The following is a 17,415-nucleotide window of genomic DNA, read 5'->3' as shown; positions in this document are numbered from 1 at the left end:
ACACTCACTGCTCCCGCTTGTGAGCCCTGTTACTCATCAGAATCTGTTACTGTAGGTTCATGTCAGGATACACATTCTGCACAGATGAGTGTTATTTTCGTGAGTGAATGTCTAACTATAATAGACCCTGTTCAAACAGAAAATGACAAAGGGCCTCCCAGCACTATCCTACCCAGGTTATTTAGGTCACATAATCCCGAAGGCTGTAAGACCATCTCATATTTGTAAAACTGGACTGTAAGATTCCTGCCCATCAAAGATGAGTTAGAGACATGTCATTGTGGGAAGCTTTTCTGTTGTTAAGGATAAGTCTGTGGCTCGTTCTGTGAGGTAGATTTGTGTGGGAATAGTACTCGGAGTAGAGCCAGCATCAAGGCCAAGTAAAGACCTTTAGGAGTCAAAGGCTTCCTGGTCCCCGCAACTGAGTGATTCTGTCACCAGTGATGGCTGTGAGCGTGGCTTGTGAGGGTTGTTCTGATCTTCAAAGGAAACTTGAAGGGAAGGGTGCCTGTCGCCTCAGAGTCTGCAGAGTCCCAGGGAGGACAGGAACTCCCACCGCACCTCGAATCATGGCCAAGGTTGCGAGGAGGCCTTCAGAGGCCTTCGGTGGCAGTGAACCCGGCCAGTTCAGGAACTGTGTTCTCCTTTTTGCAGAATGGTGTCTTTTTGTCCATTAGGCACCAAAGGAAATGTGTTAGACAGATAAAGGAGCCGAAGGGACTGTCCCTGGATCTGCTGCTATGAACGGCTAAGGGAGGACTGAAAGCTTGTGGGTTCTGGATATCGAGTCTTGATGTAAAGGGCTCATGAGGGGTCTTCTAATCGAGCATCTTTGTCTCCTTGGCCCTAGAACTAAAAGAACTTGAAAACAACATCCGGAAGGCCTTGTCCTTTGACAACCGAGGAGAGGAGCACAGAGCATCATCATCTACTGATGGCCAGCTAGCCAGCCCAGGCGAGAATGGTGAAGTCCGGCAAGGCCAGGCCAAGCGCTTGGGCCTGGATGAATTCAACTTCATCAAGGTGTTGGGCAAAGGCAGCTTTGGCAAGGTCGGTGGCACACGTGTGCAGTGGTGCTGGTTTCTTGGGGGCAGTCTGGCCAAGAATAGCTTCTCACCTTCTCCTTCCTTAGAGAGTGAAATGCCTTGCCGATGGTGGGGGCAGTTCTGCTCTTGGGTTGGCTGTGGGAATGTAGGGTTGTCTTCTCTGTAGGATCCGGTTCTTCTCATTGGTCAAATGGCGGAAGGAGTGGAAGAAGGAAGCACACTGAGAGGCTTCCTGTGAGTGACAGGAGCTCCTCTTCCCACTGTCAATCCCATCTGCCTGGTTTCCCTTGTACAGAGAGCCAGCTGAAATTCTGCTCTCTCGGTTAGAAGTCTTGGAGCATAAACTCTCAGCCCCTGTCCTCCGAGAACTTCAGGCTGAAAACAAACTTTACCACGTAGGAATTTGGAAGCTGAAGTCCTTTCACTGATTTTCCTGGTGCTTGCTAAATGCTCTGCTCATGTCCATGTGACAAAAGAACTGGAGGATCCTCTAGTGGGTCCGGGGCCTCTGTCCCTGGTACAGATCCCCGCTCTCCGCTGCCGCAGACCAGGGCTGTGCCCTTCAGCGTGCTCAGTGATGGGCTTGAAATGCAAAGATTTGACTTTAGAAAGACAGAGACAAAGAGCCCAGGAAACTGGGAAAGCGGTTCACACTTCTGACTGCCCCCTTGTCCTCCTCCTTCAAGCTGTGCCTTGGGCTAAGGGAGTTGCCTTTTGGGGACCTCATGAAACAAAACCCTACTTGGGGACCAGGCAGCTCAAGGAATCACATGTTCTCATATGTCCTGGGCTCTAGGAAGCAGTGCCCATGAGTCAGTCTGCTGACTGAGCTGAAGGCCTGTTCACCATTCCAGAGCAACTCTGAGGCAAGGCTCAATGAAGCCCCAGGCACAGGGCCTGCAATGCAGGCACTCTCCAGCCTGCCCCTATCTGTCCTGAGATCACCTGACAGGGAGGTAACTGGAATTTATTCAGAGGGCGGCTGCTGAAGCAATCACATTCTTTAAAAACTAGCTAAATAGGAAGCAGACCCCAGGCCTCTGGCTTAGGCTGGGAGCAGGGCTGGGTTTGAGTCTGAGCAAGATTCTAGGGAAAGGGGCATGCACAGAGCTTCCGGGCTTCCTGGTGATGTAGGCGGGTTACGAGTTCTGAGCACTTAGCTAATTTCTTAGACGAACACACAGCCATCACAGTAAGTCGGAGTCAGGTTTGCAGGCTGGATTGTGTGGGTGGCAGGATCTTCAGTCTCTAAAGTGCCTTGGGCTATGTTCTTGCCCTTTGACAAAAACAGCGGGACAGCCTACTTCAGAGCCATCCAAAAGGAGAAAGACCTGTGACCATGGTAGATAACGAAAATGCCCACTTTGGCAAATGTCAAGAAAATAGCCCCACCCATCAGGTGCCGGAGAAGAGATTGTGTATGTGTGTGTGTGTGTGTGTGTGTGTGTGTGTGTCCCCCCGCAGATCTGTGGGAAGACTCCATAATGGCAAACACAGGACAGGCTTAATACACAAATGTTCAGGAAGAACAGATAACGGACTGCCGTAGAGGAGGCTTAGAGGCTTGTGCAGAAAGGAAGCGCGTTGTCTTCCTGAATCATGTGTACCGACTTAGGAGAAGTCGCGCGAGCCAGCGGCTGACTAAGCAGAGGAGAAAAGCCATTCTCTCCCAAAGCAACTCAGAAAATAAATACACCAGAAAGTTCGGCCGCAAGTTGAAAACAGAATCAAGAGTGTATCTCCCGCTTGTTAAGTTAGAAAAAGCAAACAAGCAAAAACAGTTGTGAGGGAAAGTGGCCTGTGCTCGTAGAGATCCGTGCTTCCACTAAAATGGTGTGCAGTGTGAGCAGAGCCCCTTAAAAGTCAGGAAATGGGGCGACTGTTCAACCTTTCGAGTCCTAAGAATTTCTCTATCAAGGATATAAGGCCAACAGACATTTAAATTGTGTTCAAAAGCACTCAGTGCAGCTTATATAGAACTTAAGTCGGTGTAACTTAGCTTTCCAAAAGGCAGGTGATAGCGGAATAAATTATAGTGTTTGTGGTTTATCAGCAATCATGGTAACGATGGTGACCTTGTAGGAAAATCCATATAAAATACTGCTTCTTCTAAAAGCCCTATTCATGTGTTGCATGGTGGGGCACACCTGTAATACCAACACTTAGGAGGCTGAAGAAGAAGTGTCATGAGTTGAGTTCAAGGCCAGCCTGGGCTACATAGTGTGGACTGTCAAAAGAAAGGAAGAAAGTGGGGAAAGGAAGTGAGAGGAGAGGGAAAAGGAGACACATTTTTCCCTGATAATTACAGTATCTCTAGTGCAGATGAGGATATGAATACTCACTTAACCCCTGTGCATTGACTTTCTCTTACCTGACCGCTGATGAAGATTAAAACTTTAGTAGATGATTAGGTAGGGTGGTGTTCCAAAGCATTTAAAACATTAATTTCCTGAACATCTTCACTCAAACTGAAAGGGAAAAAGCAACCAGCATTTAGATAGTTGGCATCATTTGATTCCGTGTGTCCACAGACTGACCAGACCCTTCAAACCCATTGCAGGTCATGCTGGCGGAACTCAAGGGCAAAGATGAAGTGTACGCTGTGAAGGTCTTGAAGAAGGACGTCATCCTCCAGGACGACGACGTGGACTGCACTATGACAGAGAAGAGGATTTTGGCTCTGGCTCGGAAACACCCTTACCTAACCCAGCTCTACTGCTGCTTCCAGACCAAGGTATGCTGGCCAAAGGGGCGGTTATGGGCGGTATCGTGCGACACAATACATAGTGGCTTGACTTTGCTGGATACCAGTGTTGGCCATCTGCGTGCTTCTCTCTCAGGCTGTATGGCAGAGTGGATTTTATCCTTGTGGGGACAGGGACACATTTGGACGTGGTCTTCTTTGAAGGACGTGGGACTTTTCCATTTAGAGCCCTCATGCAGGGATGAGAAGAACAATAATGCCCTTTGCAAAGTGTAGCTACACAAAGCCGAATGGCTATCCTCAATGTTGATTCCTTGGAAAAAAACAACGGGCATGGTGTGTGTACCCTGCTCTGCCTCCTAACTTTATACCAACAATCAAATCACTTCTGGGCTGCTTTCAACTCAAAAGAAAAGAGCAAACGCTGCCCTAATCCTTCTAACTTGTGCGATGTCACAAAAGATGCCAAATCTAAACACGCTTGGATTCCAACAGTGAAAATTCAAGCATTTTAAAATTTACCGCATAGGTGCCTGACCACCAGCAGGTGGCAGTAAAGGGACAAAGATCTGTGAGGGCATTGTGGAGGCCCCCTCATCTGATTTGGTATTTTTCTCAGTGGGAAAAGAAGCATTTTTTTTCCATAAAATTCTTATTTTATTTTCCTTTGGGGGGAGCGTGTGAGAGAGAAAGTCTTCTAGGATACATCACGGATTTGTACTGTTTGTCATCAGAAGGCAAATACTTATCCAGACTCCTACCTGTTCCTGCCTGGAGCCTAGACAGTGAAGGATTGCATTCAGGATGAAAAACAGGGGTGCTGGAGCCGTATGCACGTGTGCATGTGTATGCATGTGTGTGTGCTCGTGTGCATGTGTACGTGTGTGCGTGCACACATGCATTTACACACATATGAGATACCTGGCTCTCTGGCATACTCGCCACCCCTTTTGTTCTAAGAGCCATTCTCCCTGCACACAATTAAGCGAATTTCTCCTGTTGCTCGGAAGCCTTTCATTCTCTCTACACTGAGTGTTCCCATATGCTAGGTCCGGTGACAAGACCCCATTCCTGCCCTCTGAAACTTGATGGTTTCTTTGGTACAGTTCCCTGAGGCTGGTCCTGAGAACCCTGCTTATCAGAGGAGCTTTAAGAATAAAGCACTCTGTGGCCCGTGCTTCTGTTGGGCAGTCTCAGTCCAAAATTGTTTATCAGAAGCCCCAAAGAGTCTTGCAGTGTGAAAAGAAAGATTACCTCAATTTAATCCACTATTGCCCAACTTATTTGGTCCCTGCCCCCCACGTGCATTGAGCAATGCTGACCTAAGGGAAGTTTCCCTATTTTCTGATCTCTTCAGAAATGAGAAACTCCTGAAAATGTCCAGCTATTCCACGGCTTCAGGGGCACGGTGATTGCTTTCTCTATGAAACTGTCCTCAGAGAACCCCATTTTGTAAGACTCCGTCCTCTTCCTAAGCAAGCCTACAAATGGCTGGTCGGGCCTCGCTTTGCTTTTAAATGCATGTTGTGTAATTCCAGACAGGTTGGTGTGAGTTCGTGTGTGTACAAATGCAGAGTCCAGGGTGACAGGAGAAGCCCAGAGGTGGGTTCAACTTGCTGTTTTTCTTTTTCCCCGCTAGAACTTTGCTGTTGTGTTTTTGAGATGGGACCTTATTCGGAAGTCTAGGTCACATGAGCCTGAAACTTGGGATGACCCTGTTTCCACTCTTAAGCACTGGAATTTCATCCATGATCCACCGTGTCTGACTTCTTTAGAACTTAACTCAAGATGAAGGAGAAATGTATCAGGTCCCCTATGTCTTTATTTCCGTGGTACTTGTCACATGGGTTCACATCCAGCATGGGCTGTCTGCCACAATCAGTAACAACAAAACCCACTTAATCTGCTCTTCTCTCTGTACCACCGAGAGAATTGTTTCAGGAACCAATAGGCTGGTTTTTTTTTTCTTCTTTGGTATGTATTAAGGAGGCAGTATTAAAAATTGAACTTAGAGTCTCATGAATGTTAGGCCAGGACTCTGCCCCTGGGATATGAACCAGAGGTTTTATTGTCCACAGGCAGTACATGTTGGCAGTCAAACCTGGTACCTTGTCTGGGCTTTGGGATTGCTACCCCAGTGAGGCTCTGATCTGCTGTGATTGTCTGCCATGTCGGAGCCAGCTAAGTGCCCCACCGTGCGTCTCTATGGGCTCATCTCTGACTGAGGTGTAGGGTGGGAACCACGTTACCACTCTTGTCGGGAGCCTAAGTGCCGGGTCTAGTTGTCCAGGCTCTGTGGGGCTTGGTTCGTAGAGAGCCACAGTCAGAGGCCTGCTTGATGAGTAATGGGAAGGGCAAGGCATCTTCAGAGCCACTGTTTTCTACAGCACACATGCACTGAGGAATGTCAGAGCCAAGGTTTCTCTTTGAAACACAAAGTGGCATTGAAGAACACCATGAATTTTATTTATGGCAGAAGAAATGAACTGGCAAGGTTTTGAGGGTCAGGGTAGCTGGAGGAGAGAGAAGAGACTTCCTCTGCAGTTCAGAGACTTACTAATCTGTCCCCTAGATTAGTGTCAGGTAGTCACAGGAACAAGCTGACACCTCTTTTAAATAGCATGTACATAACCTATTTTTCTTAATGAATTATAATTTAATCTTACTATAGGACATTGATTTACTACAAAAGGAAGTTAATGAAGTAGCAGCTTATAGACCCAGTCTTAGTAAGGTTTTATTGCTGCCAAGAAACACCATGACCATGGCAACTCTTATAGAGAAAACATTTAATTGGGGCTGGTTTATAGTTCAGAGGGTTAGTCCATTATCATCATGATGGGAAGCATGGTGGCACACAGACTGGTGTTGGAGGAGTAGCTGAGAGTTCTACATCCAGATCCATAGGCAGCAGGAAGAGTCAGGGAGACCCTAGGCCTGGTTTGAACTTCTGAAACCTCAAAGCCCACCCCCCCAGTGACATACTTCCTCCAACAAGGCCACACCTACTCCAACGAAATCACACTCAAATGAGTTTGTGGGGGATATTTTCATTCAATCCACTACAGACCCCAAATTTTAAAAACTGAGTTGTCAAAGCTACAGAGATGACTCAGTGGTTAAGAGCACTGGCTACTTTTTCAGAGGTCCTGAGTTCAATTCCCAGCCACCACATGGTAGCTCACAGCCATCTATACTGGGATCTGATGCCCTCTTCTGGCCTGCAGACATACATGCAGACAGAGCACTCATGCATAAATGAATAAGACATCTTTAAGTCCTGAATTGTCCTTTACTGGCCAGTCATCATGGTCTTAAAGAATGGCTGTTATCCTCCTGGTTGAAGTAGATGAGAACACCGTGAAGAAGGGTGCCTGGGTGACCGGGTTCAGGAATGGGATCTTGTGCCAGCTTCTGCAGTAAATTAGCACTAAGTTCTGGGGGGACACTCAAACCAGGGGGCTCAGAGCTGTTTTTCTTCAGGGTCTAGTGGGGAAAGACGCGGGGCTGGGAGCTGAAAGGACAACCATGATCCATGTTCAGTTTTCAATCTTGCTTGCATGCTGTTTTTCCTGAAAACGTCTAGTTCCTTGGCCTCCAGGTGACCCTTTTAAGCCCAGACATTTGAATGCTTAGTCACTTATTGGTGGCACTGTTTGAGGAAGCTTCAGAGGTGTGACTGTGCTGGGGAAACTGTGTCACTGAGGGCAGGCTTTGGGCTTTAGAATCCTCTCAGCTTGTTGCCCGTGCCACCGTGTCTTTGCTCTGCTGCCATGGACTCTAACCCTCTGAAACCGTAGGGCAAATAAACTCTTTGCCCCTAAGCTGCCTTGGTCATGGTATTTTATCACAGCAGTAGAAAAGGAACTAATAGGCTCGGGGTTTGTTGTTGGGAAGAAACAGCTATCCTGGACACTGCTTTGAGAACTTCCTGGTAAATGATGCAGAGCTGTAAGCTGTGTGCTGTGTGCCAGTTGACTGCAGGCTTGGAAGAGCGTAAAGTCAGGGCCTGTGTCTTGTGTGGCAACCAGGGGTGATGGATGTGCAGACCCAGAAGCATTACCTTGATGGTTCCATCATGTCTGGCGGCTGCAGCCCACTGAACGACCAAGCTGAATGCTAATAGTGATGAGATTTTTCTACACTAAGCCATTCTGCTCTTGGCGAGCCAGCTGCAGTCATCTTCCTAGGTGCTGGAAGAAGAAAGTGCGCTCCCTCCAGCATTCCAGGGCAGGTGGGCCAATCAATGGGCCACAAATTCCATTTCCATCAAACTCAGCCCCTTGTTAGACTTGGGCTCCTGCTATGTTATGTGCCTTTTGGGTTTCTAGAGAATCTGAACCAGACTGGAGAAGCTGCAAAAATGGACCCTGAAGTAGGGCTAACATCTAGAAGGAGGTAAGAGCTGTCAAGAGATGGCCTCAAAGTTCTTTCTAGATTTCACTTTCGACATTTTCCCCACACTGGACTTCCTAGCACTTGCGTCCTGCTCCATTATGGAAAAATGGCATAAAGAAAGAGGTGAAGTTTGGGGGGGGAGGGTAGATACTGAGAAAATAGGAAAATAAATTCTTGGAAAGTCAGAGGCTGAAGGAAAAGGGACAGCGGTGCTGTGAGCCTTTGTTAGGGACTGCAGGTGTCCCATGGGTTCCAAAAGACATGGCCTGCTCCAGGTTAGAGCTTGGTGGAGAAGCCACTTTTCAGAACTTGCCTGTCCCGTTGCCCCCAAGCAGTCGATTTGTTTTGATTTTGTGGTTAACAGAAAATTAAAATTCCCAGGCCCTTTTAGATTCTCTGTGTTTGTATTTATGCTCGCCACTGCAAAACCGCCCTTGTCAGCTGGATCCCGCAAAACCCGACTGGGACAATTTCACCCATGGTTTTGCTTCTTTAAAACTTGCAGCTCTGCGTACTGTACCCGTCCCCCACCCTCTGGCATTTCCTGCCAGGCCTGGGAAGCCAAATCCTGGAGGACTTTGCTGTGAAGGAAACAGGGCTGAGCTCCTACAGGATCTCCGCTGGCCGGCCTCCTTCCAGCCCTAGGGAACATGCTGCATGGAAAATCCTGAAAAAGCAACTGGAGATGTTTTTCAAGTGTGATTTAATCATCTCTGTGGGCATGGGGAGAGTTACCCAGAGCAAGCATTGACAACGGAGGAGAGGCCCTCTAATGTTTGTTTTGACTTTTAGTAGAATAGCAAATCCTAAAGGACAAAAAAGGGGGTTGAGGGAGGACAAGTTGATTGGCAGTTTTAAAAAGAGATGGCAAATCTAATAAAAAGATAAACCTAAGAGAGTGGAGAAAGCAAGCTGGCATGTGGGCCACGGTCCTGCTGGACCACATGATGTTGGAAGTGGCAGGTGCTGGGAGGAGTTGGAGGGCTTTTGACCCCTTTGGTGGCTGTCTCTGGGGGAGGGGGGAAGCCTGAGACTGTTCAATACAGTGGGTTGGTTTTGGATTAGCAGTCCTCAGGGAATCAATTTGCTTGCCAGTAGAAGATTCTAAGTAGTGATAAGGTTGGAAATCTTCAACAGGTCTAGGTGAAGTGAGTCTGTGGGTGCTTCCTTCAGACTTTGAGTGACGCATCATTTATCCAAGGGATTAAGACTCTGAGAAAGATACCTTCTTTGATGGCACTAGGCAGCAATGCCATTTTTCCTCCTTGGCCAGCTCACACATTCAGGGGACCTGTGGCCTGCAACTTAAGGGGACTCTCAGTGTTTAAAGTCATTGAGTGATAATCTCTGCTTCCCCAGGAAAACTGAGGGATGAGTCTGTAGAGGGGTGGAGTGCATACCAAGCTGGCCTGTCTTAGTTAGGGTTAGATGCTGTGAAGGGATACCATAACCATGGCAACTCTTATAAAGGAAACACATTTAATTGAGGTGGCTTACATTTTCAGCGATTCAGTCCATTATCATCACGGTGCAGTGTGGTGGCCTGGAGGCAGACATAGCGCTGGTGATGGAACTGTGAGTCTTACATCTTGACTTGCAGGCAACAGGAAGTAGTCTGTCTCACGGGCGTGGCTTGAGCATATATGAGATCTCAAAGCCCACCTCCACAGTGACACAATTCCTTTAACAAGGCCACACCTCCTAATAGTGCCACTCCCTTTGGGGGCCATTTTCTTTCCAATCACCACAGAGCCTGATGAAGAAGGCTGTCACTCAGGTCTTGAAGCAAGGACTCACTCTGATGAAATTCACAGTCACAGAGTATGCTTTGCTCCTGTGTCCCCACCCCAGGGCAGACATGGTGGCGCATGCTGCCTCTTCATCGAGAGCTGCTATAGGAGCTAACCTCTTTGTGTGGAAGGAAACCTTATATCTGAACTGCAAAGCTGATTTCCAAGGCTTCCACCACTTAATCCATCTTACATCTTCTTCACATGTTGTGGCAAAATAAGTTTGAGCATTATCCTTTTTTTTTCTTTCCACTTTTTTTTATTGTGATGAAATGAACATAGAATGTATGATCTTTGGCACAGACCTATAAACCTAACATTTGGAGGCAGAGCCAGGAGGATAGAAAGTTTGATGCCAAGCTCTGCTACATAACAAGATTAATTCAAAGAAAGACCAAACAAACAAACAACCCCCACCCCAAACCATTAACCAACCAAATATCAACAAATATGTTAACTTTGGGGGAGGGGTGATATGCTCTTTTGAATAATTGTATGTAGGATCCTCACCTGCATGTGAATGTGTGAAGTCAGAGATAAGCCTGGATTATGTCCCATCATGCTCCCTTTTTGAAAAAAAGGCCTTGGTTTCTGAACCTGGAGCTTGTCATTCTGGCTAGCCTAGCTGGCCAGCAAGGCCCTAGGCTTTGCCTGTCTTTCTCCCTCATCCGGATGAGGCTAGTGTGGGGCCTCACGTTCTTCTTTTCAGTTATAGTATGTTGAGCACCTACTGTGTGCCATGCCGTGAGGTACCACACTCCCCATCACAGGCTGTAGTGGTGGCCAGGGGATGTCATGGTCTCACCTCGTGGGGGCATGCTCATTGTACCACAGTGTGGAAAGTACTCGCTTCATTCTAGGTTTCAAACACAGGGCTTTTTTTGGGGGGGGGGTTGTTTTTGAGTTAGGTTATTACTATGTCTAGAACTTTCTACATAGAACAGGCTAGATTCAAAATCATTGAGCTCCACTTGTCTCAGCCTTCTGAGTGCTGGGGTTAAAGGTATGCTCCACTCTGCCAAGCCCAAAAATATTTGTTCTTTGTTTACATTTTGGAAAATTCAAAAAGGACGAAAAAGAATAATTCAAATGACTATTACTAAAACAATTTTGGGTTTCCTGATTTTTTTTAAAAAACCCACATACTTGATATACACATTCCTACAATTGGCATTGGCCATACAGAATTCCTCCTCTCCTTGCTCTCAGTGTTCTTCTGGATAATTTCTAGACTTCCAGACTATGTCAGGGCCCCAGGCTAGAAATTTGCATTGGTTGAAGGTGGCCACAAAGGCTTGTCTTCTGTCAGGGTTCATCAGAATTTAGGGGGAAGATTATGAACCTTTCTTACAGTGAGATTCAGAATGCACTGGTCGTCTCTGCCCCAAGAGGGCTGGCCCAGGGCTCTCAGAAGCAGAACCATCTGCTCTGTACTTCTAATTTCCTAGAATGTCAACTCGACAGTGGCTTATGCATAATCATTGACAATGACATAATTCAGACTAAGAGTTAAACACCTTTAACATATGTTTTAACGTGTGTGTGTGTTTGCGTGTGTGTGTGTGTGTCTGTGTCTGTGTCTGTGTCTGGTTCATTTTCTACCATGAGGGAACATACTTACTCATTCCTCTGAGTTCTTGTTTATTCTAACGCTGCTAATTTTCAAACGAGGTTCTGTAGCAGGGCCTCAGCTGAGGTGGTGGTGGTGGGGTATTTAAACAGACCCCATGCATGTTGTGGCATGGTGGCCTTCACAGCTCACTTTTTCCACATGCCAGAGCAGCCCCACTTCATCCTTTTCACATATTAGCATTCCGAGCAAGACAGAGCTGGGATTCAGGTCACAGTGCCCACTTTGCACAGATCACAGTGTGTCCTCGGGGAGAAGAGGGCCACTGTGGGAAAGGCTGGAGGAAGGATGGACTCTGCCTGGTTGGTGGGGGTGGGGAGAGACAGAGAGTTTTAGGGAGCAAAAGATTTTTACAGGAATAGGCCCTGGATGCCATGTTGTGCAGACACAACAGGCTCATACTGGGAAGCGGTGAGGAAGACAGCTGCTTGGGGGAGATTCCGGCTCAGCGCTGCAGCTATTACCAGTGCCAGGCAAAGGTCCAGACTCACGCAGGAAGAGACGTCCTTAAAGATCTTCCAGGGAACTTTGACTTGGAAGGCACAGCCCGTGCAACTCCACGTAGCGTGAATTGAAGAGAAACATGAAAAGCAGGGACATGGGAGGAGGCCGTTTGAACAACCCAGGAGCCCAGAGACCATGAGAGGTCTTGAAGGATGAACTGGCATAGGCCGTTCCATTTTCCTCTGTATCTGGAAGACCCACCAGCCTGTGAGGAAGGCATGTGACCTAGTGGCTGGTCTAGAGCACCGGACTAATGGGAAGATGAGAACAGAGGCCACTGCCAGCCTTGGTACGTGATGGGCACACTTCTAAGATGTCAAGTGTGTTTCCTAATCCAAATGAAAAGGTTCGTGTAGAAATCTAAAACTAGCGGCAAACAAAGCCAGTTTCCTCGTGGTTGACGTCAGCTCTCTCAGTCTCTCCCCAGCACCCCCATTGATTGGATTTCAGGATTTACCTCTTTTTTTAGAGTGTCTATTTTTAGATTGGTGTTGAATTTTGATAGTGGTGTGATGTTTTCCAGAGAGAGTCACATGGGCATTCCATGGAGAAGTTTCTGCGTGGCTATTGAAATTTCTCGGCTGAAGCAATGGCCTTTGCTCACATAACCTGGACTTTTTGTTCCAGTGGGCTCTGGTACTTCAGATAACCCCACTGGCCCTTCCTCTCTAGCTTTGAAGATCTTGCCAGGTGGTGGGTACAGCCCACTAGGCCATTCGAGTTCACAGTGCCCTATTGATTTGTAGGAACCATGGTATACAAGAAGAGCGTTGCGTATCAGGAATGCCCCTTCTAAGCCAGGAGGTGGTAGCGCACACCTTCAATCTGAGTTCAGAGCCAGCCTGATCTACAGAGCGAGATCCAGGACAGCCGCGGATATGCAGAGAAACCCTGCCTCAAAAAAACTACAACCAGAAAGACTGCCCAATCTTGCTCTGGCTTCTGCCTACGAGGCTTTCCCAGAGACACTTCTATGGGTACTGATTTCTTTGCTCATAATCACGGATGGCAAAGGATAGAGGGGAGCTCAGAAAATGTGATTTGTAAAATCCTACCTAAATCTGACATTAAGGGTCTGTGAATGTGAAATCACTAGAAACCCCTAGTAAGACCACTCTAACCTTACCCGTTACTAAGGCTTGAAGGGGATGAAGACATTAAGAAGATCATTACGAGACAGGACTTCTGTTTCCTGGCTTTCAAAGTTCAATTCAGTAAAATAGCCTACCTTGGCCAAAGCCTGTCTGTGTACAAGACCATTGCTTTTTGTTGTTTTGTTTTGTTTTTCTTAATCACAGTTCCAATTCAAACATGCTCTCAGCGAGTCAGAATCCTACATATGAAGCTCTGTGACGAAGAGCTACAGCTGTCTTATTGACATGCAACCCACTTTCTGACATGCAGCGGGTGCAAACCATCTGTTGGTTTCTAGAGTCCCCATGTCCTTGGTGTAGGCAGAGCCCAGGTGGACTTGGGACTGCTGCGTCTCTCACCACCACGCTTCCCTCTGGTGTGTTTGCTTCCACCGGACAACCGCTCACGAAGCGGAATTAAGAAGTGACTGTTAGGAGACCTAACCCCGAACAGTGCCAGCTTCAGAAAGAGAAAAGATGGAGTACCTGTCTCCCGGCCTTAGCCTACATTGTTATTGGCAGTAGCCTTGGCCTGAGCTCTTAGCCTACCTGCCGTACAGCAAGCTCACAATGCGGAGGGCACCAAGCGAGAAATTTCTGATCCACTCCTTCCCAGAATCTTATCCAGTTAGAGGACACATGCTGTGCTATATCGTTTTGTTTCTTAGCCCTAAGATCTGTCTGTAAATTTGCAACTCTAGCCGGTTAATGTAAAAATCACTTATTTGCTTGTATGTTCCTAGGAATTAGGGAGCTTGTCCTTTGTATTCTGCAGCCCATAGTTTGAATTGGACCAAGTCACCAGATCAGGGGTTTCTTGCATCTCCCTTAAAGGCGTTTGCTCCTTTTTCAGATCTCAGGAAATTCCGGCTGGGGCCGCTCTATTTCTCATTCCCCAGGAAGGCCATGTTTTGGGACAGTCTCACCAATGCAGACCCCAGAGGGTTTCCCCAGAGGCTCCTGTATTGGAGGATTAGTTCTCAGTGCATCATGTTCAGAGGTGGGACATTGGGAAGGTGACTGGATCCTGAGGGCTCTAGACTCAATTTGATAGGCCATTGGGAGACACTCAGGAGGTGAGACTTCACAGAATGGGGTGCGTCTTTGGGGGATGTGTCTTATTCCAGCTCCTTTGTGCTCTGTGTTTCCTGCCCTCCATGAGGTGAGCCTCCACTCTGCCATCTGCTGCTGCAGAGATGTTGTATAGCACAGGCCCAGAAGCAATTAAGCATGAACTGAAACCGCTAGCCCAAATCTTTGCTTCTTTGCCTTGATTTCTTGGGCATTTTGTCATAGGTGGTTACTGATTCTAGTCAAGGACATCAAGACTGGCCGGGTAGAGGTGGCCTTTAATCCAAGCAACCGGGCGATAGAGAACTGGCGATTCTCTGTAAGTTCAAGGCCAGCCTGAACTCTACACAGCTACTTCCAGGACTGGCTCCATAACAACTGAGAAACCCTGTCTTGAAAAACAACAACAACAACAACAAAAACAAAATAACAGCAAAAGAACATTGGGACTGAAGGACATTAGCTTAACCTGGCAAGGAGAGCCGGGTCTTCTAGGTGGACTAGCGTCCCTCTGCTACTGCAGGGCCAGCCTCAGCTCAGTGATGATAGTATCGTCAGCAGCTCATAGAGTACTCCAGAATGCCAGGGTCAGTTGCAAGCAGTTTAAATACTGCTAACTCAGTCTTCACACAGACCCTGTGAAGCAGGCGTATTATCCTAAAGAAAGGCTGTGCTACAGAAAGTGGTAGAGACTGAGCTCAAACCCAACTAGTAGGCCTCCAGAAACTTGGTTCTGTCTGACTGCCCAGAAGTAGCTAGAGTCCTGAAGATTAACAGAAACTAGAATCCCAGGAGACCAATATATAACTGAAATGGCAGCTGGTTTATTTATAGTGGGGCGGGCAGACTCGGTATGCCTGTAACCCAGGGAACTCTGGGATAACTGTTCAGGGCTGGTATCTTGGGTAATCAATGTTGATCTTGGGAAGCAAGAGACTAAGCAGACTCTTTTCCTGGAATGAGAGTGTCATCGGCACAGCCAATAGGAAGTTGCAGCCCTCCCGCCCCACCCCCCACCCCCGCCGGAACATTCTGTCTTCACCATGATGTTCTAAAGAGAACATGAGCATGGATCCCAGGCAAAAAGAATTTCCCCACCAGCCCCCTTAGTTTGGGTGGGTGTGAAAATGTATTTGTTTGCCGCGTCAGTACTACATCTCTGTGGGATTCAGCAGCAACGTGTAATCCACTTTGGGATGTCTGTGTGCAGGTTGCTAGGGAGCTAAGCTCCTTACCTGATAGGCTATTAGTGCTGGACCTTCTCGTGTGGGGCTGGATTTGAGCCTTATGAGTTTGCTTTTCTCCCCTGCCCTCCAAAGGGAGTATGAAAAGCGTAGCACAGTAAGTTTGAGCATCTAAGGAATCAGGGCAGGTGATTTTTGTTTTTGATGATCTGCCACCACTTAAGCAGCCCAGCTTTGGTTTGTTTTGGGGGCAACAGCTTCAATCCGACTTACTTTATCATGCTCTACTGTATGAAGATTTTCTAGGTTAGCCAGTGTTATCACTAAAAGCATGCTGTCAGCACCAAACGAAATACTAGTATATTGTTGAAACATTGCATAGTCATATTTATCCAGCTTTATTCTTTTGAGGACATTTATTAATGGTCTTGGAAGCCATGTTAATATGCAAGAAAATAGTCCAGTATGATGGGAACTAGATAAAGCCTGTGCTCTCGGAGGAATTTGGTACCTGGTGGATGCAGTAGATGGAAACAGCCTTCTCAAGTCTTGGAAGTGTCAGACAGGTGCTTCCATCTGGGAAGCTGTTCTTGTTTAGGGCTTTTGATTTGTTTTCTTTAGTTTTTTTTTTCCCTGTGGTGGTTTTGTTTCATTAAAATAGGTGCTTGTTAGTAGCCCAGGTTAGCTATAACTTGCTGTTTAGTCCAAAGTGACCTTAAATTCATTTTTCTCCTGCTGTAGCTTCTGAAGTGTGGGGGATTAAACACCCCACTTGGAAGAAAACTTGAAAATAAAATCTGAACTTGAAAAAAACTAATAAACTTAGGAGTGGATTATTCATTTTTCAAAAGTTAATTCCCATTATAATCAACTTCAGAAGGTATACAGGTTTTCACCGGAATCACTGCTACCGGATGTATGAAAAGACACCGGGACCACAAGCCAGCCCCTGGGGAGGAAGTGTTCTGTGTTAGTATATGTCAGCTAATATTTTTTCTAATAGCTGCTGGATCTTTGATTCAGTATCAGGATAGTCTGGGGACAGAAAAAGATGTCCAAGGAACTTCTAGCCTACCTAGGAAGGTAAGATTGAGGGGGTGACCCAGAGAGCGACATGTTCCTGGGTGAAAACAAGCCCTGTTAAAGTCAGCCTAGAATTTCAGAGTCAGAGAAATGAGCAAACTGAGGTCATAGGCACAGTCCTACAAGTCAGAGAAAAGTGACCTCTGGGGACACAGTCCCTTCAATATGAGGATTTCAAAGATCATTGCCCCCCCCCATCACCCTTCATGAGCTCAATGCTGAGAGCGCACCAAATTGAAGCAGACTTGGTGTGATATGTCATTGTACAAAGAGAACAAAATGGGAGAACAGACCTATATACACGTAGGTCAGATCCTCCCATCCACCTGCTTGACCCAGTGCTCCTCTATACCGCTTTAACACTACATAAATCTAAGGATAAAAACAGCCCAGTGCCCTGGGAACCAGAGAGAGCCTCAGCCCCCCGATGTTGGGTGAACACTGAAATAGGCACCTGTGGATGTCATAGAGAAAAGCAGAGCTGGTCTTCCAAACACTAAAGATGACAAGGGGATGCTTCCATTTTACAAACTCCAGGATCCAGGGAGGATGGAGTCTGTTCAGCTCCATGAGAAAGCGATAATCCTAGAACTTCAGGGACACTAAGGATGGTATAAAAGTTTTATCTATCTATCTATCTATCTATCTATCTATCTATCTATCTATCTATCTATCTAATAAAAGCATCACGGAATCAGAAGCCCATCGGATTCCAGCAGTATTTATGCAAGGAGGGCACAGGTTGAAAAGCCTTGTTTTATAGCCAGGAATCTATAGCCAAGCAATTTATTTGGCAGTTTGTATTGTGAAAATCATAGGCACCTTTGCATTTTCCTCTACTAATTATTTAATAAATCGTCACATAGATTTTA

The 17,415-nt window shown here is 46.8% G+C and overlaps 1 protein-coding gene across 1 annotated transcript in view; it reads left to right on the top strand.

Moving 5' to 3' along the window:
- The window catches only part of Prkce (protein kinase C epsilon), a 514,828-nt gene that overhangs the window by 337,908 nt on the left and 159,505 nt on the right, over positions 1-17,415 (top strand). The window contains exons 9-10 of the mRNA XM_050146031.1: positions 851-1,050; positions 3,607-3,780. Of these exons, the coding sequence (XP_050001988.1) occupies positions 851-1,050; positions 3,607-3,780 (374 nt within the window). The remainder of the gene's footprint in view (positions 1-850; positions 1,051-3,606; positions 3,781-17,415) is intronic.

Source organism: Alexandromys fortis, unplaced genomic scaffold, assembly GCF_014885135.2.
Source record: "Alexandromys fortis isolate MF-2015 unplaced genomic scaffold, M_Fortis_MF-2015_v1.1 scaffold_42, whole genome shotgun sequence".
Taxonomy (NCBI): Eukaryota; Metazoa; Chordata; class Mammalia; order Rodentia; family Cricetidae; genus Alexandromys; species Alexandromys fortis.
Note: the sequence above shows the minus strand (reverse complement) of the source record. Positions and strands in the feature narration are given on the sequence as shown.